The sequence below is a fragment of the Hyaena hyaena genome, unplaced genomic scaffold (genome assembly GCF_003009895.1).
Source record: "Hyaena hyaena isolate Hyena2069 unplaced genomic scaffold, ASM300989v1 scaffold_1590, whole genome shotgun sequence".
In the NCBI taxonomy this organism is placed as follows: domain Eukaryota; kingdom Metazoa; phylum Chordata; class Mammalia; order Carnivora; family Hyaenidae; genus Hyaena; species Hyaena hyaena.
In genome coordinates, this window is record NW_024082217.1 from 139480 (window position 1) to 165559 (window position 26080).

The 26080-nt window shown below is 53.3% G+C and overlaps 3 protein-coding genes across 3 annotated transcripts; 1 reads left to right on the forward strand and 2 right to left on the reverse strand.

The window, feature by feature from the left end:
• Nucleotides 1-856: 856 nt before the first annotated feature.
• RND2 (Rho family GTPase 2) lies at nucleotides 857-4409 on the reverse strand. Its single transcript, XM_039224273.1, has 5 exons — nucleotides 4288-4409; nucleotides 3715-3802; nucleotides 2796-2905; nucleotides 1889-2023; nucleotides 857-1661 (listed from the first exon to the last, which is right to left on the reverse strand). Exons 1-5 carry the CDS (start codon nucleotides 4387-4389, stop codon nucleotides 1407-1409), a joined length of 690 nt encoding a protein of 229 aa, XP_039080204.1. The 5' UTR covers nucleotides 4390-4409; the 3' UTR covers nucleotides 857-1406.
• Nucleotides 4410-5882: 1473 nt separating this feature from the next.
• On the forward strand, nucleotides 5883-13278 carry VAT1 (vesicle amine transport 1). Its single transcript, XM_039224297.1, has 6 exons — nucleotides 5883-6359; nucleotides 9537-9744; nucleotides 10148-10318; nucleotides 10429-10518; nucleotides 11284-11525; nucleotides 11694-13278. Exons 1-6 carry the CDS (start codon nucleotides 5949-5951, stop codon nucleotides 11775-11777), a joined length of 1206 nt encoding a protein of 401 aa, XP_039080228.1. The 5' UTR covers nucleotides 5883-5948; the 3' UTR covers nucleotides 11778-13278.
• Nucleotides 13279-13373: 95 nt separating this feature from the next.
• On the reverse strand, nucleotides 13374-24969 carry IFI35 (interferon induced protein 35). The gene is made up of 7 exons (XM_039224274.1): nucleotides 24753-24969; nucleotides 15094-15198; nucleotides 14601-14748; nucleotides 14421-14527; nucleotides 14137-14323; nucleotides 13936-14042; nucleotides 13374-13722 (listed from the first exon to the last, which is right to left on the reverse strand). The coding sequence occupies exons 1-7, from the start codon at nucleotides 24771-24773 to the stop codon at nucleotides 13531-13533; spliced, it is 867 nt and encodes a 288-aa protein (XP_039080205.1). The 5' UTR covers nucleotides 24774-24969; the 3' UTR covers nucleotides 13374-13530.
• Nucleotides 24970-26080: the final 1111 nt, after the last annotated feature.

The following is a 26080-nucleotide window of genomic DNA, read 5'->3' on the forward strand; positions in this document are numbered from 1 at the left end:
GGGGAGCCCAGCAGATGGGAGGGTAAGGTTTGTGTGCCCTCCCAGAGTGTGTATGGGAGAACTGGCTGGGGCTAGGGGGAAGGGATGGCCAGGGATGGTTCCTGGGGGAGAATGTCACCGAAAAGAGGCCAGTGGGACCAGAGCCAGGGAGGGAATACAGGACAATGTGAAACCAGACTCCCAAGAAAACAGACCAGCACTGTCTTTCCTGACAACAAGAGCTCGGGCCAGCCCCTCCACTGGCTTTCCCCCTCCAGGGGGCTGGGGGGGGGCAGTGACCCTAACTCACAGCTGATGTTCCCTCCAAAATCATCGAGGAGCTCAGGATGGAAAGAAGATGAGAGCCCCTGCCTTCACCTCCAAGGAGACCCCAGAATCAACTCTTGTCCCCTTGGATAACTTCACTGCACAGAAGGGTCAGCTTCTGTGCTGTGGAGGCTTTTGATACTCTCCCTTCCCCCACAACTCCCAGGACACCAGCAGATTCCAGGCTGGGGGATGGATGGGGTGTGCAAGGGGCCTGGACTATGGTCAGCAGGACCCCTCCCACACTAGCAGGTGGCCCCAGCTGGGCTGAGGAATGAATTGCACATCAGTCCACTTAAAAATCCCTAATGGCCTTAGGATTGTCTGACTCATTAACTGAGATGAATATTCCCAAGACCTTTCACTCCCCCACCTCTGGCTCCTAAAAGGACACTGCTAATCTGACCCAAGGCCTCTTCCTTTAACTTCCTCTAACTTCCTCCAACTATGGACATAGACAAGAAAGTTCTTCCCAGAATTTAACCTTCCCTCCTGCTGCTAGAGATTGGTAGATTGGGTTTTTAGAAAGCAACAAAACTAAAGCCACAGCCGTTTTCCATGGACATGGGCTTTATTTGGGGACAGTTGCAGGAAGGGATTGAGGGAGCTAGCACTGTGGGTAGAAGGGAGAAGGACTCAACTTGCTTTTTAATTTAGTGCATGTTGCCTGGAGGTTAGGATGAGTGAGAACAGCTGTGGAAGGGAAAGGCGAGGAAAAGGGAAGGTCACAGAATGGACACTTTCCTTAGGGAAAGAAGCCAGGGCCAGGATATGGGGACTGGGGGTGGGGAGGGAAGGCACCCTTCATAGGCTAAGCCTCAACCAAGGTCACTGCTTGATGCCAACTTCCCCAACCCCCGCCCCTAGCCCCCGGCCCGGCTCCCCGTCTTGCTAGCTTCCTCAGCTTCCTATGGAGAAGAGGGGGATGAGGATGGGGGGATGGTGGCCCCCTTCTGCCTTCAGCTCTCCTGACCAGAAGAATCCCTCACTCGGCCTGCCCTGAAGTCCCTGCCAGAGTCAGGAGTTCAGGAGCCAGGTGCAGCAGGGGAACAATCGGGCCCTTGGCCACTGCTCTTTACACTCTGCCCCGCCCCAGCCCCTCACATGAGATTGCAGCTCTTGGCTCGATCCTTGTGGATCTCACTCTCGGTCCCGGTCCCCCGGTCCGGCCGGCCTGCCAGCTGAGCGGATCTCTGCAGTCCACGGCGTGAGTCAGTACGACGCAGCTGCCTATGGCCACGGCCAAGGGAGGCCACTGTGGCCACGTGGAAGACGTCCCTGACGCTGCGCTCAGAGGACCGGGAGGAGCACTCCACGTAGGACACGGCCCCTACCTGCTTGGCCAACACAGTGCCCTGGAAGGATGGAGGGAATGTAGGAGGTTATGGGGCTTAGGCTACAGCTCGGCAAGGGGCAAGGGGGGCTGAGGGCAGTGGGGGTGGAGAGAGTGGGCAAGGGATCGGGTCATAGATCAGAAGCCAGTGCAAGGGATGAGCCGAGCAGGGTGTTTTCAAATCAGAGACAGAGAGGGGCAGAGGTGAGAGGTCTAGGCCGGGACTAGGTCAGAGGTCAAGCGTCCCACCTGTTCATGTGTCACGGGGATAAGCCTCTGTTTGGACAGCTCCCTCAGCGTGGCCAGGTCCGTGCGCATGTCCAGTTTACAGCCAACCAGCACAACCTTGGCATTGGGGCAAAACTCCTGAGTCTCCCCTTGCCACTATTTGGGGGAAGAAAACAGTTATGGAAGGGGTCGGTGAAGGCACATGGCGAAGCTTGTTCCATGCCAGGGCAACACCCTTCCTCACATCATGCAGAAACCGTGCACCCCTCTGTCTGGACTCTCCCGCATGAGCAAGGAAGTAGGAATGGTGGCCTTGGGCTGAAAGCAGGATGGGGGGTAGGAGAAGGGGAGAGAGGAAAGGGCTGGCGTGGGGCTGTAGGGTCAGGGGCCCTGCTTCTACCTCAGTGGCCATGAAGGGTCTACCAGCCTGAAACCCACCCCCTTTCCCAAATTTGTTCCTAGGAACAGACTGATCGGCCCTCCCTCCTCCACCTGGGACCTAGGGCTGCTTTAGCTGACTTCTGTCCATTCAACATGGGCTTTTCTCCTGGAAAGAGAGGCCTGGAGAGGAGACCACAGGGCTCTTCTGAGCTCCTGGAAGAGCATTCCCATTCCCTCCATCTGGGGCTCCCACACCCAAGGGGACGGGGAGGATGGTAAGGAATCCCTTGAGTACGTCTTCTTGCTCTCCTCTCTCTCCTACCAGATGCTGGATCCAGCTCTGAGGACGGACTTCTAGGAAGCAAGGGTGGGGGGTGAGGGGTGAGGGATGGGGGGGTGAGGGGGATGCGGAAGGAAGAGAGCTTCACACGCTCTCCAGCTGATGACCATGCCCTAGGTATCACTCCCTCCTCCAGGCCATGTCGCATCAGGACCTTGGTTTCTGGTCCCCCTCAGTGTACGCCATCCTGTTTCCCCAGGCTCCCACCTTCTTGAGGACGCTGTCCAGTGTCTCTGGTCGGCTAATGTCGAAGCAGATGAGCACAGCGTCTGAATCAGGATAGGCCAGAGGCCGGACGTTATCATAGTAAGAAGAACCTGAGAGAAGACAGGGAGGGAGACGGGGTCCTGAGTGGGTGGGAGGCCTGGAAGGGAATAGGAGACCTTACCACTCCTGGCCAAGGGACGCTAGGCCAGGCGACGGAAAGAGAGCAGGTATTAGCACCCATCAAGGAGTCTGGGTTTCTTCAAGGAGGGGAGCTGGCAGAGGGAGGGAGGTTAAACGGCAGAAAACAGCTCTCCACTTCCCCAGGGGTTTCTTTAAAAGTAATCATTCTTAATCTTTTCTGAGTCTTTGAGAAGCTCATGAAATCTCTCCACATTCTCAAAATTTTGCCTGTGCTTTCTGAGCTTTGACTGACGTCTTCTAAAGCCCTCCCTGGGGAAGCTGAGTAAAAATAAAAACCTCCTCCTTTTTTGGAGGAGGGGGAGGGGCAGGGGCAGAGCTCCCGCACAGGCTTGGGACAGCTCAGATTTCTATACTTCTGTCTGTAGAAGCAGCTCTCCACCCGCCCCCCCCCCAAAGAAATCCCAAATGCCTTTCCTAAACCCAGCCCTATCTCCTAAGAAACATGTTCCAAAATAAATCCATTCTTCACAACTTTCCCAGGTAGGCAGAATCCAGCGGAGAGGATTGTCTCCTGGGCTTTCTCCCTCCCTGGGGACAAGGTTTCTATGGGTCTCTGCAAACTCTACCTCAGTTTCTCTTGCTTTAAGTAGAAAATTGATTTTCCTTCCTTCTAAAATTGGATGGATGGGCTGGGCTCACCTGGAGCCTAAGGGTCGAGCCGAGGGAGGGGCGAGGGTAGGGGCCTTGGAAGTCAGGGTGACCCCAGGGACTTGGCTACCTGAAGTGTCCCACATGTTGAGCTCAATGCGGCGCTTGTCGATCTCAAAGCTTGCGGTGTAGTTCTCAAACACGGTGGGGACATAACTCTGCAGACAAGGATGGGTCAAGATGAGATCCTCCAGTCTTCATCCCAGACAAATGCCCTCCTCACTCCCACACACCGTCCCGCCCAGCCCCTGGACACAAGTTGGTTTGGTGTTGGGCAAAGGGGAGATCCCGGGAGCGGCTGTCTCAGCGGAATGTGTGCTAGGCTCCCAGACCCCCTCCCGGTCCCTTCGGCCCCTAGTTCTTCCCCTCTCCAATGCCCGGGACCCCCGACATTCCCCTAGCGTCCCCTCCTGGATCCCCCGGTCCTCCGAAACCCCATTCATCTCGCCCTGCTCCCCAGTTCCTCCCACCCCAGTCCTCTGCAGTCCTTCCAGAGTCCCCAACGCCTCCCTCGGTCCCCGGTCCTCCGAGCCCCTCTCTCTCGACCCTGGTTATCCTGGCACCCATTTCTGTCCGTCCCTAGGGCCCTAGTCACCCACCCCCGCGGCCTCAGCACCCTCCTCCCTAGACGCGGGTCCCTCACCCCGGGGTAGGCGTCCTTGGCGAACACCTGCAGCAGCGCCGTCTTGCCGCACTCCGCGTCCCCCACCACCACGATCTTGCAGCGGCCGCTCTGCCCCTCCATAGTCCCGGCTACGCGCCGGCCCCCCGCGCAGCCCCCCTCCGGGGCCCCGCTGCCGCCTCCCCCGCCGCTGCAGCTGCAGCCGCTCGGGCCGCCGACACCGGCATCTCGCGGGCCCGCGCCGAGTCCCCGCCCGGGGCCGCGGCCCCCCCCCCTCCGCCCCGCCCCCAGCCCGACGGCCGCGCCTCCGGCCCCGCCTCCCGCCCGCGCAGCCGGAGGGGGCGGGGCCCAGAGGAGCCGGGCGGGGCCCGGGGAATGCTAGGGCTGGGAGCTGGGTACCAGTACGCTGGTGTGATCTGAGGGACCCCTGCGGGTTTGGGGCAGGTCGGGCCGGGCTTATGTGACTGTTTTGACTGCGTTGGGGATGGGCGCGGGGCAGAGTTCGAGCGAAGTTCTGAGAGGCAGGTGAAAGCTGCAAACGCGCGAGGCTCCGGCCTTCTGCGTGCCCACGCGTGCACGCCGGTGTGCTAGTGCGGCCACGCGCGGGGGCAGCCATCCACTTCCTGAACAGGAGGGGGCGCGAGATGGTAGGAGAAGGAGGGAGTCCTTTTGGTTTGGTCTCCCCCCTCCACTCTCACGTCCCGGCAGGGAGTCTTGGGGATAGGAGGCTATGGACTCCAACACACCCACCCGGACAATGGTGACATCATGGCTTCCAGTCCCCTTGGCAACAGTCGGCCTAGTCTGGGGCTGGGGTGGCTTAACGGGAGGGCTTGGGCTAGCAGGGAAATGTGGACGGAGTTTCTCCAACCAGGCTCAGGGTGGAAAGTTTTGGGGGAGCTGCGTCCTCTGGTGGATACTTCGGGGAGACACAGATGGGGAGGAAGAGGAAAATAGAACTGCCCAGAATGACAGCCCTGCAGCAGCCAGAGACAAACCCTAAAGTCATTTAAGGCTTGATCCAGAGTCTAACGATGACTACACAACTGTTTTGCATTTGCATGGTATCTTTTACCTTTTAAAAGCGGCTTTTTTTTTTTACATCGGTTATACTCGATTTAATTTTATCTTTTAGAGCGAGCAGTATCATCACCGTTTTACAGAAGGGAAAGTTGAGGCACAGAGCTTTAACAGTCAGATGGAAAGTTTTAAAGACTCGGTCTCCCTGCTCCAAGATGCCACTGCAAGACCACACGAATAGGCTACATATGGGTAGAGTCAAAGCCTGAGGAGCAGCTTAGTTGGGCTCCAGTCCACAGGTGGCTGGCTCCCCAAATCTAGTGTAAGCTGAGGTTTTGGGATCGTCCTTCAGATTGGCCTTGTACATATTGTTTAACTTGCATAAGGTTTATTATGAATACATAAGCAAATTAAGTAGCGGTCTGCATGACCTTAAGATGCCCTCTCGAGGGTCTGTCTCCAGATGTTCCATGTCTTCACTTCTCGCGCTTCTGCGACACACGCGCGGTGGCCCTTTAAATCGGCGCGCGAGGCCCCGCCCCCGGCCCGGCGCCCCTCCCCTCCCGCTCGGAGTCCACCGCCGCAGCTACTCCGGTAGCGCGCCCCGCCCTCCCCAGCTGTGCACCCTGCGTCCAGCTGCGCGCACGTCGGGAGTCCCAGACATGTCCGCGGAGAGAGAGGTAGCCGAGGCAGCCACCGTGGTGGCGGCGGCCGAAGCAGGGGCCGGAGAAGACGCCTCTTCTCAGCCCCCGAAAGCCGAGGCAGCTGGCGACGCCCAGCCACCCGCGCCTTCCGAGGGGGCCGCGGCCGCGTCGCCGCCGCCGCTGCTGCGCTGCCTGGTGCTCACGGGCTTTGGCGGCTACGACAAGGTGAAGCTGCAGAGCCGGCCGGCCGGGCCCCCGGCCCCCGGGCCCGGCCAGCTGACGCTGCGCGTCCGGGCTTGCGGGCTCAACTTCGCCGACCTTATGGCCCGGCAGGGACTGTACGACCGACTGCCGCCGCTGCCCCTCACTCCGGGCATGGAGGGCGCCGGCGTCGTTGTCGCAGTGGGCGAGGGAGTCAACGACCGCAAGGTGAGCGGGCCAGGGCAGGGCAGGGCAGGGAGAGACTGCCCAGGCCTTGGGGCAGTGGAGCTCGAGTGGGTGGGGGCCGGGGGTGTGGCAGGGCGGGAGAAACTGGCACCGATCCAGGTAGAAGGGCTTGGAAGGCTTAGGAAGGGGGTCTGTGTTCCGAGGGCCCTGGAGAACTGGGTTTATATTGGGGCGTAGGGAGTGGAGATGGAATTATCGACCCCTCCTCAACCATTTCAATTACGGCCGCCGCCCAGAAGCCGCCGCCGAGACTGTGGGTTGGGGTGGGGGGGAACACAATAAGGCACCCATGCGCACGCGCACAATGACTTTCCCAACTCCCCCCACACCCCCTCCCCGCCTCGCCCCCCCCCCCCCCCCCGGCTTAAAAAGATCAATGTTTCTCTGGGTGAGTTTGCATGTGTCTGTTGTGTGAAACCTGTGCTCTCTCACTCACTTTCCACTAACCCTCCCTTTTAATTCTNCCCCCCCCCCCCCCCCCCCCCCCCCCCCCCCCCCCCCCCCCCCCCCCACCGGCTTAAAACCACACCTGTACCCCGGCCCACCAAACACTGCCTGGGTAATTGTGGTCTGTGACCCTGAGTACCGATTAGTGCCTCTTTCCCCGAGGGAGCTTAAGGAGCTATGTTGTCAGGGTTGGGCGGGGACGCATGACCCTGCCAGAGCCCCAGTCACATGCAGCCCCGTGGTCTGTGGGGGTGTGAGGAGGCCCCTCCCAGAGCAAGGCCAAAGAGACGAGGCACGCCCATCATGGAGGATAGGGAGCCTGCCACTCGCCCTCCCACCGGCCTTACACACGGCCTAACTCTGCTCTTGGGGTTGGCGGGGAGGAGCGGGGGGCGAGATCGGGCCTCTGGATCATTGTCTTAGGCTCTCTGTGTCCCGTGACTACAATATCTCCTCCTCCAGTGACTCAGCCAGAGGGCCACGACCCCAGGCTACCCTTGGGAACGTCGGAGGGAGGGCAGGGAACACGCCTCCGCCTTCCTCGAGGAGGACCCTCACCTCAGAAACCGCAGCGGTGTCCATCTGGACTGGGGTGGGGGGGCGTGGTACCGGGAGCAGGTTGGCCCAGCTCTGCCGGTCTGTTTCTCTTTTCCTTTATCGTTAATCTTGGCCGCAAACCCGGACACCAGGGAGTTCCAAATGAGCAGTTTTTTGAGAGAGTTGGGGTGAAGCCTTTGCATGTCGTTTGTTTGGGGGTTTATTTTTAAATCAGCCCCCAGCAAGGGAGGCCCCTCAGATGCCTGCCAGCCTCTTACACGACCTGCTAGTCCCAGATCCCAGAGCTGGAATTCTTGGATTTATTGTGCATGCAAACATCTCCTCCTTAAAGGGCTTCTCCCTCAATTCAGCTCTGGCCCCACCCTTTCCACTGACTTCTAAGTAATTCTTGAGAAGATATTAAGGAATTTTGTGTGTATGTTGGGGTGTGGGGGGAGTTGTAGTTCATGTTTGAAGGCCACCCACCTAACCTCCCTCCCCACACTTTCCGCTTAGTAAATACAGGATATCCTGTCCAGGCCAAGAACCTGATGTAAGAGGCTGGATTCTGTGGGGAGAGCCCTCCCTCCCTCCTGATGTCTGGACTGGGGAGGGGTCATGGTCCTGCCCTGTGATGGGCTGAGGGGTGGGCACTAGCCTAGGTGAGCAAGCCTAGTCCTGAGCCAGACTGAGACTGGTCAGGACTGGTCACGACCCAGGCTGAGCACACTGCTCTTTCCAGCACTCCTGGGCTATTTCTGAGTCTGCTGGTCCTGAGGTCCTGGGGTGGAATGCTTCACATTCCCCAGACCTCGTCTCAGGCCAATGCTTGCAAGGAAAGATCTCAGCCTGCATCCTCGTTGTCAGTGGAATGCGGGGACATGAAAAGGGGTGTGTGTGGGAGTCCCATCCCCTCTTCCCATGCATCCCAAGTCCTCCTTAATATACAGAACTCCCATCATTCCTGGCAGGGACCAACAGAGACCCAGATTGTCCTGGAATAGCACCCACACTTCCCTCTCCTGGGGCTTCAGAGAGTGAGGAGAGGCCTGTCTTTCTCCTGAGATTGCTGCTTTCCCTCTGCCTTCCTCTTGCCCCCAGATGCTAAGCTGGAGGGAGAGATTCGGTTTTCTTTGCCCCCTTTCCCTCCTGCAATGAGGCTCTTGTGCTGGTGGCTGAGAGAGTGGGGGCCGAGGGATGCTTCTTCCTGGTGGATAGGGTTGTGTGGCTGTCCTTGCCCATCACCCCTCCCCCTGACTCTGAGTGAAGGTGTTTTCTAGGCCCCCAGTACTGACTCAAATGCTTCTCAGGAGGTGATTGCACCCAGCCCTTGCTGCTCAGAGATCTTTAGCGGCACTTTATCATTCTTATTACTTCATACTACGAACTGCTTCCTATGTGCCAGACACCAGGCTAAAAATTACCAAGTGATTTTTTTTTTTGCCACTTAATCATCATAGCTACCCTGTTTTACAGACAGGAAAACTGGGGCTCAAAAAGGTTAAATAAATCTTATTTGCCCAAGGTCCACACTGTTCGGTAAACAGCAGAGCCCATCTTTCTTTAACCGAAACAGTTTGATCTCTTTAACAATACTTCAAACTGCCCTGACTGTAAGCTTCTGGCATTCAGGGATCTTACACAATAGTGAAGTTTAAGATCTGTAAAGTGGAGATAAGGATAGAGCTGGTAAGGATTAATTGAGCATTTATATAATAATAGACTTATAGCACTTAGGGGCACCTGGGTGGCTCAGTCCATTCAGTGTCCAGCGTCGGCTCAGGTCATGATCTCACGGTTCACGAGTTTGAGCCCCATGTCAGGCTCTGTGCTGACAGCTCAGAGCTTGGATCCTGCTTCATATTCTAAGTCTCCCTCTCTGGATACCTTTCCCCCACTCACATTCTATTTCTCTCTCTCTCAAAAATAAGCATTAAAAAAATTTATAATAGACTTACAATACTTATAATAGGTCCTGGCCCTTAATAAGCACTCAATAAAGGTAAGTTAGTACTGTTTTTGATGGTATTATTACTATTACTATTACCATGACTACCGTGGCTGCTTCTATCTCTACTTCATTGCCAGGAAGAGGACCTTGTACGTAGCAGGTGATAAATCACCAGTGGGTGAAGGAGCGAGGGACTGAATGATGCTCTTCTTCCATTCTTCAAGGTGGGGGACCGGGTGATGGTGTTGATCCGGTCAGGCATGTGGCAGGAGGAGGTGACTGTGCCCTCGGCCCAGACCTTCCAGATGCCTGAGTCCATGACCTTTGAGGAAGCTGCTGCCTTGCTGGTCAATTACATCACAGCCTACATGGTCCTCTTTGACTTCGGCAACCTACGGCCTGGCCACAGCGTCTTGGTACACATGGCTGCAGGTGACAGGCCCCCTCCCTTTCTCCCCTCCTCCTTACCCCACCCAGATGTCCTTCGGGCCCCTTCCCTGCAGCCCGGCTGGACGGTTGTCATGGCAACACCAGGCTGCCTCGGCCTATGGCTCCCAGAGGCCTCTGCAGTATTGTTGCCGTGGCAACATTCAGGCATCAGGTCCAGCCTGGTGTGCTATCCATAGCAACGTGCCCTCACCCAGCACCCCCTCCTTTGCCAGCTACCCTCCCCCCAATTCTCAATCATGGAAATTGGACATGGTTATGAGGAGAGAAAGCCTCAAAATGGGCCTAGGCAAAATGAAGGTGACGAGCAGAGTCCTTGAGAGGCAAGAATAGAGAGCGGTGGCGGGGTGACTCCACATCCCCTCCTTATGAGAGTGTCTTGCTGCAGGGGGTGTGGGTATGGCCGCCGTGCAGCTGTGCCGCACAGTGGAGAACGTGACAGTGTTTGGAACGGCTTCGGCCAGCAAGCACGAGCTGCTGAAGGAGAACGGGGTCACACACCCCATCGACTACCATACGACCGACTATGTGGATGAGATCAAGAAGGTCTCCCCCAAAGGTGGGATCGGGGTATGGGTATGGGCAGGGGCAGGATGGCAAGGACAGGGATGCGGCACTCCAGATCTATGGACCCTAATGCTGTCCCTGGGCCCCCATGCTCTGTGACAGGAGTGGACATCGTCATGGACCCTCTGGGTGGGTCAGATACTGCCAAGGGCTACAACCTCCTCAAACCCATGGGCAAAGTGGTCATCTATGGTGAGTTAGTGGGCTGGGGCTGGAGGGGGGAAGCAGGGTGGGTCTGAAGGGTAGGATGCAGGGGCCCAGGGACTCGGGTTAGGGGCTGGCCTGGGTGATGCATTCAGATTGCTGCCTTTGGGGGGACATCTACTGTCGTTCTCGTTCTCGTTCACTACTTTTCCTACGAGTCACAGTGAATTGTGCGTTCTTTCTGTGCTCCTATTTGGGGATTTTTCCAGATGCAAAATCAATCAGCCTGCCTTCCTTTGTGCTACCTTCCTGGGCTTCTTGGTCAGGCTTGTATTTTCATTTGAAAAGCGATTTCACACATGGGGAGCCTGGGTGGCTCAGTCAGTTCAGTGTCCAACTTCAGCTCAAGTCATGATCTCACAGGTCATGATTTCGAGCCCTGCGTTGGGATATGTCCTGACAGCTCAGAGCTTAGAGCCTGCTTCAGATTCTGTGTCTCCCTCTCTTTCTGCCCCTCCCCAGCTCACACTCTTTTTATCTCTCTCTCCAAAGTAAGTTAAAAAAAGAAAGAAAGAAAGAAAGAAAAACTATTTCACGCACAAAAAAAATCAACAAATAAATAAAGATTCGGGCAAGTTTTGAGTCAGCTGGGATCCGTCTGGGCCTGGCAGCCAGCAGGCGGGGGCTTATCTCGTCACTCCCAGGCACTGCTGTGGGTGATTGTAAGAGGCCCAGAAGGGGCGGATGAGCATGGATTTGGGCAGGGATGTGCCCAGCACCTGGATTCACAGGCCACGTCTCCTCGTCCCTCAGGAATGGCCAACCTGCTGACAGGCCCCAAGCGGAACCTGATGGCCCTGGCACGCACTTGGTGGAACCAGTTTAGCGTGACCGCGTTGCAGCTGCTGCCAGCCAACCGCGCGGTGTGCGGCTTCCACCTGGGCTACCTGGAGAGCGAGGTGGAGCTAGTCAGTGGCGTGGTGGCCCGCCTCCTGGCTCTGTACAACCAAGGCCGCATCAAACCCCACATTGACTCTGTGTGGCCCTTTGAGAAGGTGAGTGTGATGGCTATGCAGGGTGGGGGGGCGGGAGGGCACAGGAGGGCCCCTGAAGCCTGGGGCCCCAGGGGTAGGATTCCTGGCAAGGGGAGGGCTGACTCCTTTAGGCTGGCTCTCCCGAGGGGCCAGATGGCGCTGGGAGCAGAGTCTTGTCTTCCTGTGCAGGTGGCGGATGCCATGAGGCAGATGCAGGAGAAGAAGAACGTGGGCAAAGTCATCCTGGTGCCTGGACCGGAGAAGGAGAACTAGGCCGGGGCTGGCGGACCCTCGGGACCTGGGAAGAGAGAAGCTAGGGAGCCACAGCGTGTTGGTCACCAGACTTACGTTTCGTCCTCCTTATAACGCTCTCTGCCCACTCGCCCCCGACGGTCTCCGTGGTGATGACCTCTCCCCTGCCCTGTTCTTTCTCCTTAGGCAGGGCCCCCTCCCCCCTTCCTGCCCTCTGAAGAGGTTGGGAAGTGACCACTTGGATGTCTGGGCCCTGCCAAGGGGACAGGGAGGGTCAGAGGGAGGCCGGCTGCTTCCTGCCCCCACCCTTTCCCTGGGCCTGCTGTGCTGCTTTTGTGCCAAGGTTAGCCAGTCCTTTTCCGTCCAGTTCTGTGTGCTTCCACCTCTGTCTCATCTCCCCTCCTGCCCCTGCCCCACACACCCCCGCCCCCAAAGAATCGAAATGTCAGCTCAGGATATGGGGCCAATCCGTGTGATTCCAGCATGTCCCTGTCTCGCCCTCGTGTCCCTTCAGCCCAGGCCAGCAGGCGCCCACTTCTGAACTCTGTTGTTCCCTCGTTGCATGGCCTTGTCCTCTGGTCCCCATCTTCTTGAGCACAGCTGGGCTTCTTCCACCTCCGGGTTTTCTGCCACTCTTAACCAAGGCTGCCTCTTACAACACGGGTGGGAATCTGACCTGCTTCCCTAGGTCCTGACTCTGTGGGAGGGACACAGAGCCCCACCGCCCCCCTTCACTGAGTTCTAGTGGATTTGTTCTCAGTGCCTTAGCAACGGAAAACCTGTGCTTGTGCGTCTGAGTGGGTGGGGGGGTCCCCGTCTCACACCTCCTCCTCCGCCCCTGTACTCCCCGGTGCCTTCCTCGTTCTGGTGGAGGTAGGCTTTCTGCCTCTCTGTCCCACAACACTGCCAAAAATCTGTGTGCGCATGCTGGGGGAGGGGGGGGCAGCCCCTAACCTCCCCGGGTCTGTGCCGTGTTCCGTCTATGGGGCTGTCATTTCTCTCTGCGTGGTAGAGGAGAAAAAGGCGGGGCGGCGTTCTCAGCCTCGCAGATAAGTGTGGCATTTACCAGCCAGAGCTCTGAGAGGCAATGCCATCTGTTTCTTGTTCTGGGACCAAAGTCAAAATCGAAGCACATTTCCCGTGTCGTCCAAGGGAGGCCCACTGCCTTCTCAGAGCAGGAGGGCAGCTTTTCAAACTCAGCCCCAAACTTTGTTTACATGGGTGGGGAGATGGAACAGGGGAATAAGGAGGGGGGTGGCGAGGACCTGGGCCACCCGGAACCAAAGTGGGGACTTCCTGGTGCGGGGGTACGCCTCCCTCTGCTCCCTGATACGGAATTAGGGAAGGTTACTGCCCAGCTATTGCCAGCGGGAGGTGGGGGTAGGGGCTCTGCCTCTTCAGTATCTAAATGAGGCCTAAACTTGTGAAGGGCGATTTCTGCTTTTGTGTACCCCACCCCATTGCCGTTACCGAAGCTGCCTTTGTGTTTGTGTCAATAAAAAGCCAAACCCTGGGTCCTGGATGCTGCCTCTGAGAGTGGAGGGGAAGGTGGGCTCCTGGAAGGTTAGGGCTCCTCCGTGCTCACATCAGGTTTCCTTTCAGGAAATGAAATGAGAAGATGGTCACACCACTTTTATTGTTCTTGGGACGCATTTCACAAGCCATAATCCCAGCCGCTGTTGATGGCGCCCTCTCTCACACCTGTGCACCCACCTCCAGCCTGGTTCGAGAGGCTTGGCAGGGGTGCAGGTGAGGGGATGAGAAGGGCAGGCTCTTAGCCCGCCGTGCTGGTGAAGACCACCAGGCCCCGCTGGCCCGGGGGCACGGCTGTCAGGGCCTCCACCTCCCCACCTCCATGGGAGGGCTTCTGGAAGTAGACCTCCAGGATGTCCTGCAGCTCCGGGCCGTCCAGTATGTCAGGAATGTTGAGCACCAGCACTGACTGGGCCACTGGCCGGAACACGATCTGGAACAGGAGCCAGGAGACGGGCAGGGCTCATGGGAGTCAGGGACTGGGGGCAGGGAGTGCCCCCAGGGTTCTGGGAAGGGCCGGGAGCCCTGAGAGGCTGGCTCTTAATGGGGAAGGCAGTGGAGTCTGGGGACTCTGATCCTTTCTTAGGCAAGTTTCTGGCAGGCAGACAGGTTCCCGGCCCAGCCACCAATTCACCTTCCCACTTACCTCCGCCTTCTGGATCTCCCCACTTAGGAAGGGAGAGATTCTCAAACGGAAGCTTTTTGTGCCCAGTGGCACTGTAAACTGGCCAGTCTGGCACAGGTGCTGGGCCACTGCGGGGACGGAAAGTGATGGACCTCTGCATCCAGGGCTCTTCTCCCCCGTGGCCTGATGCATCAGCCCCAATCTCGTCGGTAGGGCCCTTACCTGCATTCTTAGTGAAACCCAGCACGGCACCCCCTGGCAGCAGCTTCCGACTCTCCACATCGCCACCCCCGTTGCTGGTCTTGCCAAAGAAGATCTCCAGCTTGTCCAGCAGCACCTCCTCACTCAGCCCGAGCCCTGCAGGAAACCCAGTGACCAGCACACTCCTCCTGCTTATGTGTCTGGACACCTAGGGACAGACAGGAAGGAGAGGTATAGCCCCCCCCCAGCCCCCGTGCCCCAGTGCATGTCCCCCTGCATGCCCCAGGACGCTGTGGTTCTGTCACCTGCATGGTGGTCACCATGGGCAGCTCCAAGGACTGGACTTGCACCCGCAGCCGGCACTCATCGATGTCGATCTTATGCTCCTTTTGTCGTAGCACCCTCTGGGCCACTGGGTCGGGGAGGCAGGGTCAGTACCGGGAAGCCTCCCAGCCTCCCTCCCAGGGGCCTCTGCGAGAGCTCACCCTTGGGGTCATCGAAGGTGACCAAAGCAGAGCCTCCAGGCAGAGGGTAGCGGATCCGCAGTTTGGAAACTGAAGACTTGGGCACTTCTGTGCCCTGCTGAGTGTGTCCTCGGAACACCATGGGGACCAAGGGCACTGGGAATGGGACCTGGAGGTGGGGGAGGGGAGGCGGATGCAGCCTTCAAGGGTGGGAGAGGCCCCACCGCCCCTCGGACGAAAGTGTTCCATGAGATTGATGCCGGGGATGAGTACACTTGTTGAAAGGAGAGCTGGATAAATGGGTGGATGATCGTAGGTCAAGCCTGTAGGAGCACTCGCCACGCAAGACGTTAGTTTGTCCTCACAAGCCTGCGAGGTTGGTAGCTCCGTTTTAAAGATGGGAAGACAGGTGCACAGAGTTCAAGTAGCATGCTGGAGGTCATGCAGCAAGAAGTGGCAGAGCCAGGAGAGAAACTAGTGTTTTCTACCGCGCCACACCCCTCTCCCAGCGTACCTGGTCCTCCGGATGGGAGAAGCCCTTGAGTTCCCTCCTCCGCTGCTGCAGCTCCTGCAGCCTCCTCTTTAGTCTGGCCTGCTCCTCCCGAAGGCCACGGAGGGTCTATTGTTGGGGGTGGGGGGGGAAGACCAGACATTCATCTGCCTTCCCAGACAATGAGCTCAGGGAATAGAGACCCGATTCTGGACTCTCACAGCTGATGCTCAGCTCCGGAACAGCCCAACCCCCTCCCCCTGCCCCGGCTGGCTCTGGTCCACTCTCCTCAGGACTCAGCCTCATCTCAGCTGGGGGAGGGGCAGGGGGAGCCCTCCCAGCAGCCACAGCTGCTTCGTTCCAGAAGCGTTTAACTTCGTTCCAGAGCTTGCATTTAACAGACACTGAGCTCCTGCCATGGGGTGCTGGCCACTGGCACAGGGCAGGGGGGACAAGAGGCTGGCCCTCGGGTCTGTACAAAACAGTACCCAAGACAGGGTACCCTCACATGACTGACTGTGGAGGACATCAGGAGTATGGAGGAGGGACAGTTGCATAGGGCTTAACATAACTAGGGAGGCCTCTGGGAGGAGTGGGGTCTTAGAGGGGCAAAATGTCATACTATTTGCTAACTTTTTAAAAAAATGTTTGTTTTTGAGAGAGAGAAAGAGAGGGAGAGAGAGCATGAACGAGGGAGGGGCAGAGAGAGAAACAGAGAATCCAAAGCAGGCTCCATGCTGTCAGTGCAAAGTCCGATGTGAGGCTCGAGCCCACGAACGGTGAGATCATTACTGGAGCTGGAGTTGGATGCTCAGCCGACTGAGCCACCCAAGTGTCCCAGCTAACATTTACTGAGCACTTACTATAATATTTACTGCGCACTTACTCTGCTAAGCTTTAATTAAAAAAGTTTTTTCTTTTCTCTCTCTTTTTTTTTTTAGCGAGAGAGAGCACGCAGGAGATGGGAAGAGGAAGAGAGAAATCTCAAGCAGGCTCCATGCTCAGCAGAGTCCAACGCGGGGCTCGATCCTACGACCCTGGGATCGTGACCTGAGCTGGAATCAAGAGTAAATCAAGAGTCGGATGCTCAACCAACTGAGCCATGTAGGCGCCCTGTGCTAAGCTTTTTATGGCATTTATATGGCTCAGTTCTTGAAACCACCCTGTGAAATAAATTCCCTCTTATCCTTATTTTACAGATGACAAAACTGAAGCTCAGAGAGGTTAAGTGAAGTCATTTGGTCCTCTGTAGTCTGACTCCAGACTGCTAATCTGTGCTTTACAGTGAAGATACCAAGCACAGAGTCGGGGAGTAATTTACCCCCCATCTCCCAGCTTGTCCCTTGACTGCCATTCTTTCCACTGCACCGAGCAGCCTTTCAGGCTGGGTGTGATTTGGAGCAAGTCCAGAGGCAGAGAGTGACAACATGGGCAGGGAATGACACCAGGGATACGAATAAATGCACCTTTGTTTGTGGGTTGGAGTGGATGTTAGCTGGCAGAGTTCACTCTGTGGTTGGGAAGCCTGATAAATAAGGTCAGCTCAGAGAAGTGCGAGCTCACTGGGGAAGGAGGGACTCTGCCCTAGTCATCTTTGTACCCCAGTGTTCAGCAGAGTCCCTGGCACAAAACAGGCATTCAGTAAATGTGTGTTGAATGAATGACTGAATGAACGAATGGAGTGAATTAATGACAGAATGGGAGGATATTACCCGGGGCATTGAAGACATTTGGCATGAGTTCACTCTATTTTAAGCAGAGAAAAACTAGGACTTGACCAAATAATGCTGGTTTATGAGTAGTGAGAAAGGTACTTCGTTCTTTATACATCTACAAATAAGGTACATTTAAGGGCCAGTTAGATGACATCAATGAGTCCAGGGAGCCAGTGTAGACCGTAGGGAGTGCTAGGGACTCACAAACTGGAGACAGCATGCCCCCACTAAAGTGGCAACTTCTCGGGGCGCCTGGGTGGCTTAGTCGGTTAAGCGTCCGACTTTCGCTTAGGTCATGATCTCGCAGTTCGTGGGTTCGAGCCCCGCGTTGGGCTCTGTGCTGACTGCCAGCTCAGAGCCTGGAGCCTATTTCAGAGTCTGTATCTCCCCCTCTCTCTGACCCTCCCCTACTGATGCTGTCTCTCTCTCCTAGAAATAAATAAAACATTAAAAAAATTAAAAAAAAAAGTGGCAACTTCTCAGCTCTAACCAAGATTTTCTTTTCTTTTTTTTAAGTTTATTTCTTTATTTTGAGAGAGCAAGAGCATGTGCAGGAGGGGGGAAGGGCAGAGAGAGAGAATCTGAAGCAGGCTCTGCACCAGCAGAGTGGAGGCCAGTGTGGGGCTCGAGCCCACAAACCATGACATCATGACCTGAGCCCAAACCGAGAGTCAGACACTTAACCAACTGAGCCACCCAGGAACTCCATCCAACCAATATGTTCTCACATGGAAATGTGGTTTCTGGATCCTGTATCTTCCTTTTTTTTTTTTTTTTTTAAAGTAAGCTCTATGCCCAACATAGGGCTTGAACTTAACCCCAAAATCATGAGTCAAGTGCTCTACCAACTGAGCCAGCCATGTGCCCTGTATCTTCCCATTAAAAAAATATATATTTATTTATTTATTTTGGGAGAGAGTACAAGCAGGAGGAGGCAGAGAGAGGGGGACAGAGACTCTGAAGCAGGCTCTGCACTGACAGGCTGACAGCAGGGAGCCTGATGTGGGGCTCAAACTCATGAACGTCAGATCATGACCTGAGCCAAAGTCAGATGCTCAACCGACTAAGCCACCCAGGTGCCCCCCCATATCTTCCCATTTTTAAGGAAAATTAAAAACCCAAATTTTTATTTGAAAGAGATGGCTCAATTTAAAAAAACATAAGAAAAAGTAAATTTAAAAAGAAAATGATTCAGTCCTAAGTTCATTCTTTTTACTTCTGCTTTAACTCTTGATCTAATTATTTATAATTGTTTGAAAATCTAGTAATTGGCAATGCTATTTAATAAAATAGCTTTTAGGGGTGGTGTCTGGGTGGCTCAGTTGGTTAAGCATCCAAAAACTGTCGGTTTTGGCTCAGGTTATGATCTAACAGTTTCATGGATTTAAGCCTCTCATTGGGCTCCATGCTGACAGTGCAGACTGCTTGGAATTCTCTCTCTCTCTCCCCCCACTTGGCATTCTCTCTCTCAGAATAAATAAACTTTAAAAATTAAAAAAATAATAAAATAAAATAGCTTTAAAAAAGGGCACCGGTGTGGCTCAGTCAGTTTAGCATCTGACTTGATTTTGACTCAGGTCATGATCTCACACCAGGCTTTGCTCTGGTAGCACGAGCCTGCTTGGGATTCTGTCTCTCCCTCTCTCTGCTCTTCCCTTGCTGGCTCTTTCTCTCTCTCTCAAAGTAAATAAATAAACTTTAAAAAATAATAAATAAGTAGCTTAATAAAAATAGAGTTAAAGATGTTTAATGTTTATTTATTTTTGAGAGAGAAAGAGAGAGACAGAGTGCAAGCTGGGGAGAAGCAGAGAGAAAGGAGACACAGGATCCAAAGAAGACTCCAGGCTCTGGGTGTCAGCAGAGCCCGACGTGGTCCTCAAACTCATGGACTGCGAGATCATGACCTGAGTGGAAGACAGACGTTCAACTGAATGAGCCACCCAGGTGCCCCAATATAGAGGCTTTTTTTAATGTTTATTTATTTTGAGAGAGAGAGAGAGAGAGAGAGTGTGTGTGTGTGTGTGTGTGAGTGCGGGTGCATGAGCAGGGGAGGGCAGAAAGAGAGAGGGAGAGAAGAGAGAATCCCAAGCAGGCTCCATGCGATCAGTGAAGAGCCCCACTCCTGGGTTTGATCCCATGAATTGTGAGATCATGACCTGAGCGGTCCTCGAGTTTTTAAAAGAACCATTGGCGGGACGCCTGGGTGGCTTAGTCAGTTAAGCGTCCGACTTTCGCTTAGGTCATGATCTCGTGGTTCGTGGGTTCGAGCCCCGCGTCGGGCTGTGTGCTGACTGCCAGCTCAGAGCCTGGAGCCTGTTTCAGAGTCTGTGACTCCCTCTCTCTCTGACCCTCCCCTGCTCACGCTGTCTCTCTCTCTCCTAGAAATAAATAAAACATTAAAAAAATAAATAAATAAAAGAACCATTGGAGCAGGGGAGTTCAGATCTACTACCAGTAGGAGATGGAGAACTAGTGAAGATTTCTGAGGGGGGGCGAGGTGGTGGACATGGTATATAAGAGAGCAACTTGGCAGCCATGGCAGGATGAGCTGGAGCAGTGGGAACTGGGGAGTGAGACTCGGAGGTTCTAATTTCGCCTCATGTGATAAGCTGAGCAGGACCCTGGCAATGGGCACGCATGGGTGAGCACATTTCATGAAGCCCCTGGACACTGTGAGTGTTTATATTAAGGAGACAGAATGGACAAACTGGAGACACAATGCCAAGGTTGTAGACCTGGGTGTCAAGAATTTGGTAGAATCAGGGGCACCTGGGTGGCTCAGTCAGTTAAGCATCCGACTTCGGCTCAGGTCATGATCTCACGGTTTTTAGGGTTTGAGCCCCATGTAGGGCTCTGTGCTGACAGCTAGCTCAGAGCCTGGAGCCTGCTTCACATTCTGTGTCCCTCTCTCTGTGACCCTCCCCTGTTCATGCCGTCTCTCTCTCTCTCTCTCTCTCTCAAAAATAAATAAAACATTTTTAAAAATTAAAAAAAAAAAAAGAATTTGGTAGAATCCACTGCCCCAGCAGGCCAGGGAAGAGAGCCAGTGGTTATTGGGGACCCACTAGGTGCCCGGCACAGTTGGACTCCATCTCATTTAAGTATCACAAAACCTCCTCCTGTCTCCAACTCCCAACGGAAACTTCTCTCTTCTAGGACCTTCTTAAGGACAACACGGACTGACTGTAGTCACTTACATGAATTCAACTATACATGCTACTATTTGTGTGACATGATAACATGGTCTCCTAAATGCAAGCCATTGTGCATCTGGTGCTTAATGAAAAAAATCAGAATCCATTGTACATTGAGCTCATTGAGAGGCTATAAGTTCTGGATACTGCAGGGTGAGTTAATGATTTAAGGTTAATTTTGACCACCGACATTCTTCTGCCTTACCTGGGAAATGTACAACCTAACCACCCCATAAGATAATATCTCCTGCCGCCTATGTCCATCAGAGGGTATTGGGAGGCTGTTCAGCAAAACGGTGAACAACACAAGCTGGGGGCACTTGGGTGGTTCAGTCGGTTAAGCATCCGACTCAGTTTCAGCTCAGGTCACCATCTCACAGTTTGTGGGTTCGAGCCCCACATCGGGTTCTGTGCTGATGGCATGGAACCTGCTTGGGATTCTCTCTTCCTCTCTCTCTGCCTTTCCCCTCCTGGCTCTCTTTCTCTCAAAAATAAACAAACATTAAAAAAAAAAAAAAGAACACAGACTCTGGGGCCAAACCTCGGAGGCTTACATCCAGCTCCTTTTAGTACTGCAAGACAATGAACAAGTTATTTAGCTCTCTGTGCCCTGATTTCCTCATCTGTAAAATGGACAAAATAGCAATTTCCACCTATAATTTTGTTGGGAACAATGGTGTCTGGGACACGATGAGTGCTATGTCAAATGTTTTCTATTTTCGGAATCCTCATTTTATACATGAGGAACCTGAGGTTTGTCAGGGTTAATTAATGGGCCAAAGCAAGTCAAACTTGAGGCCAATGAAGACACACATGCTCAGGGACAGGACTTGGTGGAAATGACTCTGGGCTGGAGCAGCATGTGGTGATGGAAGAAGCCAAAAGGAAGGAAGAGCTCTTTGAGGGACAGAGCTTTAAGAATGTAACCTTGGGGGTGTCTCGGTTGAGCGTCCAACTTTGACTCAGGTCCTGATCTCACTGTTCATGAGTTCAAGCCCCAAAACTGGGGCTCTCTGCTTTCAGCACAGAGCTTGCTTTGGATCCTCTGTCCCCCTTTCTCTCTGACCCTCCCCACTCACACACTCTCTCTCAAAAATAAACATTAAAAAACAAACAAACAAAACTCAGCCCAAGAGAGGTGCCCATCTGGCTCAGTCAGGAGAGCATGTGACTCTTGATCTCAGGGTCTGAGACTCAGACCCATGTTGGGTAGAGCTTACATTAAAAGAAAAAAGCCAGGGGCGCCTGGGTGGCTTAGTCGGTTAAGCGTCCGACTTTCACTTAGGTCATGATCTCGCGGTTCGTGGGTTCGAGCCCCGTGTCGGGCTCTGTGCTGACTGCCGGCTCAGAGCCTGGAGCCTGTTTCAATCTGTGACTCCCTCTCTCTCTGACCCTCCCCTGCTCACGCTGTCTCTCTCTCTCTCCTAGAAATAAAACATTAAAAAAAAAAAATTTAAAGAAAAAAAAGAAAAAAGCCAAAAAAAAAAAGCCCCCACAAAAAAGACAAAAATAAATCTACATGTCCAAAAATAGAGGAATAGCTAAATAAACATATTAGGTAGCAATTAGAAGACATTGAAGAACATTTAACGATATGAAAAAATACTCAAAAGAAGCTAAAAAAGCAAAATATAAAGCTGTACAGAAAGTGTGATCCCTATTCTGTTGATTTAAAAAGTTTCATTTCAGGGGCACCTGGGTGGCTCAGTTGGTTAAACGTCTGACTTCGGCTCAGGTCACGATCTCACAGTTAGTGGATTCAAGCCCCGCATCAGGTTCTGTGCTGACAGCTCAGAGCCTGGAGCCTGCTTCAGATTCTAGGTCTCCCTCTCTCTCTGCCCCTCCCCTGCTCACGCTCTTTCTCTCTCAAAAATGAGTAAACATTAAAAAAAAAAGTTGGGGCGCCTGGGTGGCTTAGTCGGTTAAGTGTCCGACTTTCGCTTAGGTCATGATCTCGCGGTTCGTGGGTTCGAGCCCCGCGTCGGGTTCTGTGCTGACTGCCGGCTCAGAGCCTGGAGCCTGTTTCAGAGTCTGTTACTCCCTCTCTCTCTGACCCTCCCCTGCTCATGCTGTCTCTCTCTCTCTCTCCTAGAAATAAATAAAAACATTAAAAAAAAAGTTTGGGGCACCTGGGTGGCTCAGTCAGGTAAATGTCTGACTTCAGCTCAGGTCGAGATCTCATGGTTCATGGGTTCAAGCCCCGTGTCAGGCTCTGTTCTGATAGCTCAGAGCCTGGAGCCTGCTTCATATTCTGTATCTCCCTCTTTCTCTGCCCCTCCCCCATTGCACTCTGTCTCTCAAAAATAAATAAATGTTAAAATAATAAAAAAAGTTTTGTGAGCGGTGCCTGGGTGGCTCAGTCACTTGAGCATTGGACTTTGGCTCAGGTGATGATCTCGCAGTTTGTGATTAGAGCCCCGTGTCAGCTCGCTGCTGTCATCAGGGAGTCTGCTTCAGATCTTCTGTCCTCTGCTCCCCACCCCCCACACTCTTCTCTCAAAAATAAATCAACATTAAAAAAAAGTCATAAGGGCGCCTGGGGGCTCAATTGGGTAAGTGTCCGACTCTTGCTTGTTTTGGCTCAGGTCATAATCTCACGGTCATGAGATCGAGCCCCACATTGAACTCTGCTCTGAAAGTGTGGGGCCTGCTTGGAATTCTCTCTCCCTCTCTGACTGCCCTCCTCCCCCATTTGTATGCCCTCTCTTTCTCTCTCAAAATAAATAAAAATAAACTAATAAACTAAAAAAAAAGTCATAAAAAATGTCTCCTGAACCCATCTTAGGGGTAGGAGTGAAATGGAAGCAAATCAAGATAATCTTGGGGAACTGAGGTTCTGAAAGGTTGGCAATAATATTAAGAATAACAAGGGGCTCCTGGGTGGCTCAGTCAGTTGAGTGTCTGACTTCGGTTCAGGTCATGATCTCACAGTTTGTGAGTTTGAGCCCCTTGTCAGGCTCTGTGCTGACAGCTCAGAGCCTGGAGCCTGCTTTGGATTCTGTGTCTCCCTCTCTCTCTGCCCCTCTCCCACTCATGCTCTGTCTCTCAAAAATGAATAAACATTAAAAAATTTTTAAAAAGAGAGAATAACAAACACATATTGTACATTTAGGAGGTGCCAACCAGTATGCTGTTTTTACTGTATTGATTTATAGATTATCTGCTTGAATTTTTTTTTTTTTAAGTAGTTTCTACACCCAACATGGGGCTTCAGCCCTGAGACGACCCTGAGATCAAGAGCGGCATGCTCCATACCGACTGAGCCAGCCGGGTGCCTGTGTCTGCTTTAATTCTTGCAGGTAGGTGTTCCTATGAGAAAGTGTTACCATCATTCCCATTGTATAGATGAGGAAATGGAGCTTAGACTATACATTTTAGAGCAGCTAACTAACTGCCCAGGGTTACACAATTGGAGGAACCAGGATTTGCAATCATATAGGCAGGCTCTAGAGCCTGTGATCTTTCTTTTAAGATTGCATTTTATCGGGGTGCCTGGGTAGCTCAGTCGTCTAAGCGTCCGACTTCAGCTCATGTCATGACCTCATGGCTCCTGGGTTCGAGTCCCGCATTGGGCTCTGTGCTGACAGCTAGCTCAGAGCCTGGAGCCTGCTTCACAATCTTTGTCTCCCTCTCTCTCTGACCCTCCCCTGCTCATGCAGAAATAAATTTTCTCTCTCAGAAATAAATAAAACATTTAAAAAAAGATTGTATTTTATTTTAAAGTTTATTTATTTATTTGTGGGGTAGGGGCAGAGAGAGAGGTGGGGAGAGAGAGAATCCCAAGCAGGCTCTGTCCTGTCAGTGCAGAGCCTGATGCAGGGCTTGAACTCATGAACCGTGAGATCATGACCTCAGCTGAAGTCCAGAGTTGGACGCTTAACCAACTATGCCTGAGACATTCAGGTGCTTCTTTAAAGATTTTTTTTTTTTAAAGTAATCTCTACACCCGACATGGGGCTCAAATTTACAACCCTGGGATTAAGAGTTGCATGCTCCACCGACTCAGCCGGCCCTGAGCCTGTGATCTTTCTTACTACATGTGAGGGGCTAGTGAGAAATTCCCAAGCAAGACATCTGAGTCTTTATAACAGATGGGGTAGTATCAGGAAGGGGGAAACGGAAGAAACTGGAGAGGGGAGGGGCTTCATTCATTCAGCGGCTGTTTATTGAGTGCTGAGTGCATGCCAGGCACAGTGCTGGCATGTCTAGGGATCAGTGAACAGGCTGGACAGGGACCAGGCTCCGTCTAGCAAGAGTAGGATTATTCACAGGTCAGGAAAGGGAGGAGCACAGCACATGGTGGGAAGCTGAGCTCTCAGAGGAGGGACATGTCTCCCTGTGGCCTGGAAGAGGGCCCTAAGGTTCAGCTGAAATGAACAATAAGGCGAGGGACTATCTAGTTCAACTCTAAGATGAAATATGAGGGGAAGCCTGTTGGGCAAGAAGATCTCAGGAGATAAGGGTGTGAACAAGTCTTACACTTTTTGGGTCCTAGAACCCTTCGAGTATCTAATGAGAACTACGGATTCTCTCTCAGGAAAATGCACGTTCACACACGGAATGCACGCGCTCCTGAGGTGCAGGTTACAGAACAGTCTTTGAGGCAGTGGGTTAGGGTAATCCCACCCGTGCTTCTCCCCAGACCTGCAGCAAGTCTAAGAGCTGGGCAGGGAGGGGCTTGGCCACCAGACCCTGAGATACCTGCAGATTTCCAGCCAAGAGGAATGCTCTTCTGCTTCTCCCCCTTCCCTCCAACACTCCCCTCCTCACTTACGGCATCATGGGTCACTGACATGGGCCTGAGGTCCGGGCGGCAAGAGCTGAGGCTTCAGAGCTGGGCACAAAGTGGCAGTGTCCAGTGACTAAACTCTTGCTTGTACCTTCTGACAGGCTTTAGTCTCCTCTAAGCCGGACCTGAAGTACACTCCTGATGTAGACCCGGCAGGCTCTTTGCTTCCACTTTCATTTCACCAAAATCCCTGCCTGTTAGATGTTCACACGCCCCCAGCTGGTTTCCCCACCCCTGGGAGGAGCCTTTCTCCTCTCGGAAGTTGACTTTACCCAGATAGGAGGCCTCAGGGGAGGCTAGATGTGGGGCCCAATCTACCACTCATTCCCAGCACAAGCCTGTGGATACAATTTTGTCTTATTTCCCTGGAGCCTAGAAAGATGCCAGGCACATACAGACTAGTTAAAATTAATTGCATGAGAAAGGCAACCACGAGGGTTAAAGCCTCTCCACCAGATTCACAAGAGCTGTACTGAAAGATAGCATTTTGTTGGGAGCTGTTTGTGCCCAATACTGGATCTGCTTTACATGAACTAACTTAATCTTTTAAAACAACCCCACAAAGTTGGTTCCATTTTTGCCATTTGACAGATGAGCTTGTACACTTCTGAGGCAGAAACTTGCTTGACGACCTACTCCTAGGAAGCATGTATCCAAACCTGGATGGTACAGTATTTGAACTTGAGCCTTGCAGGTGGAGTAGAAAGAACTTGGGAAGTTTTAGGGGCAGGGTTTAAATTCAGTTCCATTTGAACTGAGCACGCATGCCAGAGGGGTCTGAAGAGAGAAGCTCCATGTAAGTATGGTGGGTGAGGAATCAAATGAAAGTACACAGGACTCAGTGCACAATGTTTCCTATTATCTAACTCATGATTGTTCCAGAGTAATTTATAGACCCAGCCCCGCTCAGTCTCTTCCCCTATATCCCAGGTGGCTGCGTGCCAAGTACAAGGCTTGGCAAATAGGCATTTGAACCCTACTTCCAACTGGTGACAGAGAACCAATTCAAATGGAGAGCCTATTTTACCAGTAAAACAGGGTCACACGGACTGTCCAACGAAACGTAAAATGGCAAATAAAATGACCAAATACCTTTCCTGCCACTGTGGGGACCTACCTATGCCCAAGACCCGTGAACCACACTTTTTCTTGCTGGTCTCTGCTAGTCAGGCCATTTGAGGACCTCTTCTAATCTCAGTAGGAATGACCCTAGAACTAGGGGTCAGGCCTTCATTAGTCCCCACCCCGATCATCTGAGCTGTTCTCTAGTGCAGGCCTCATCACGGCAGCACCGGGGTCACCGGACAACCTGC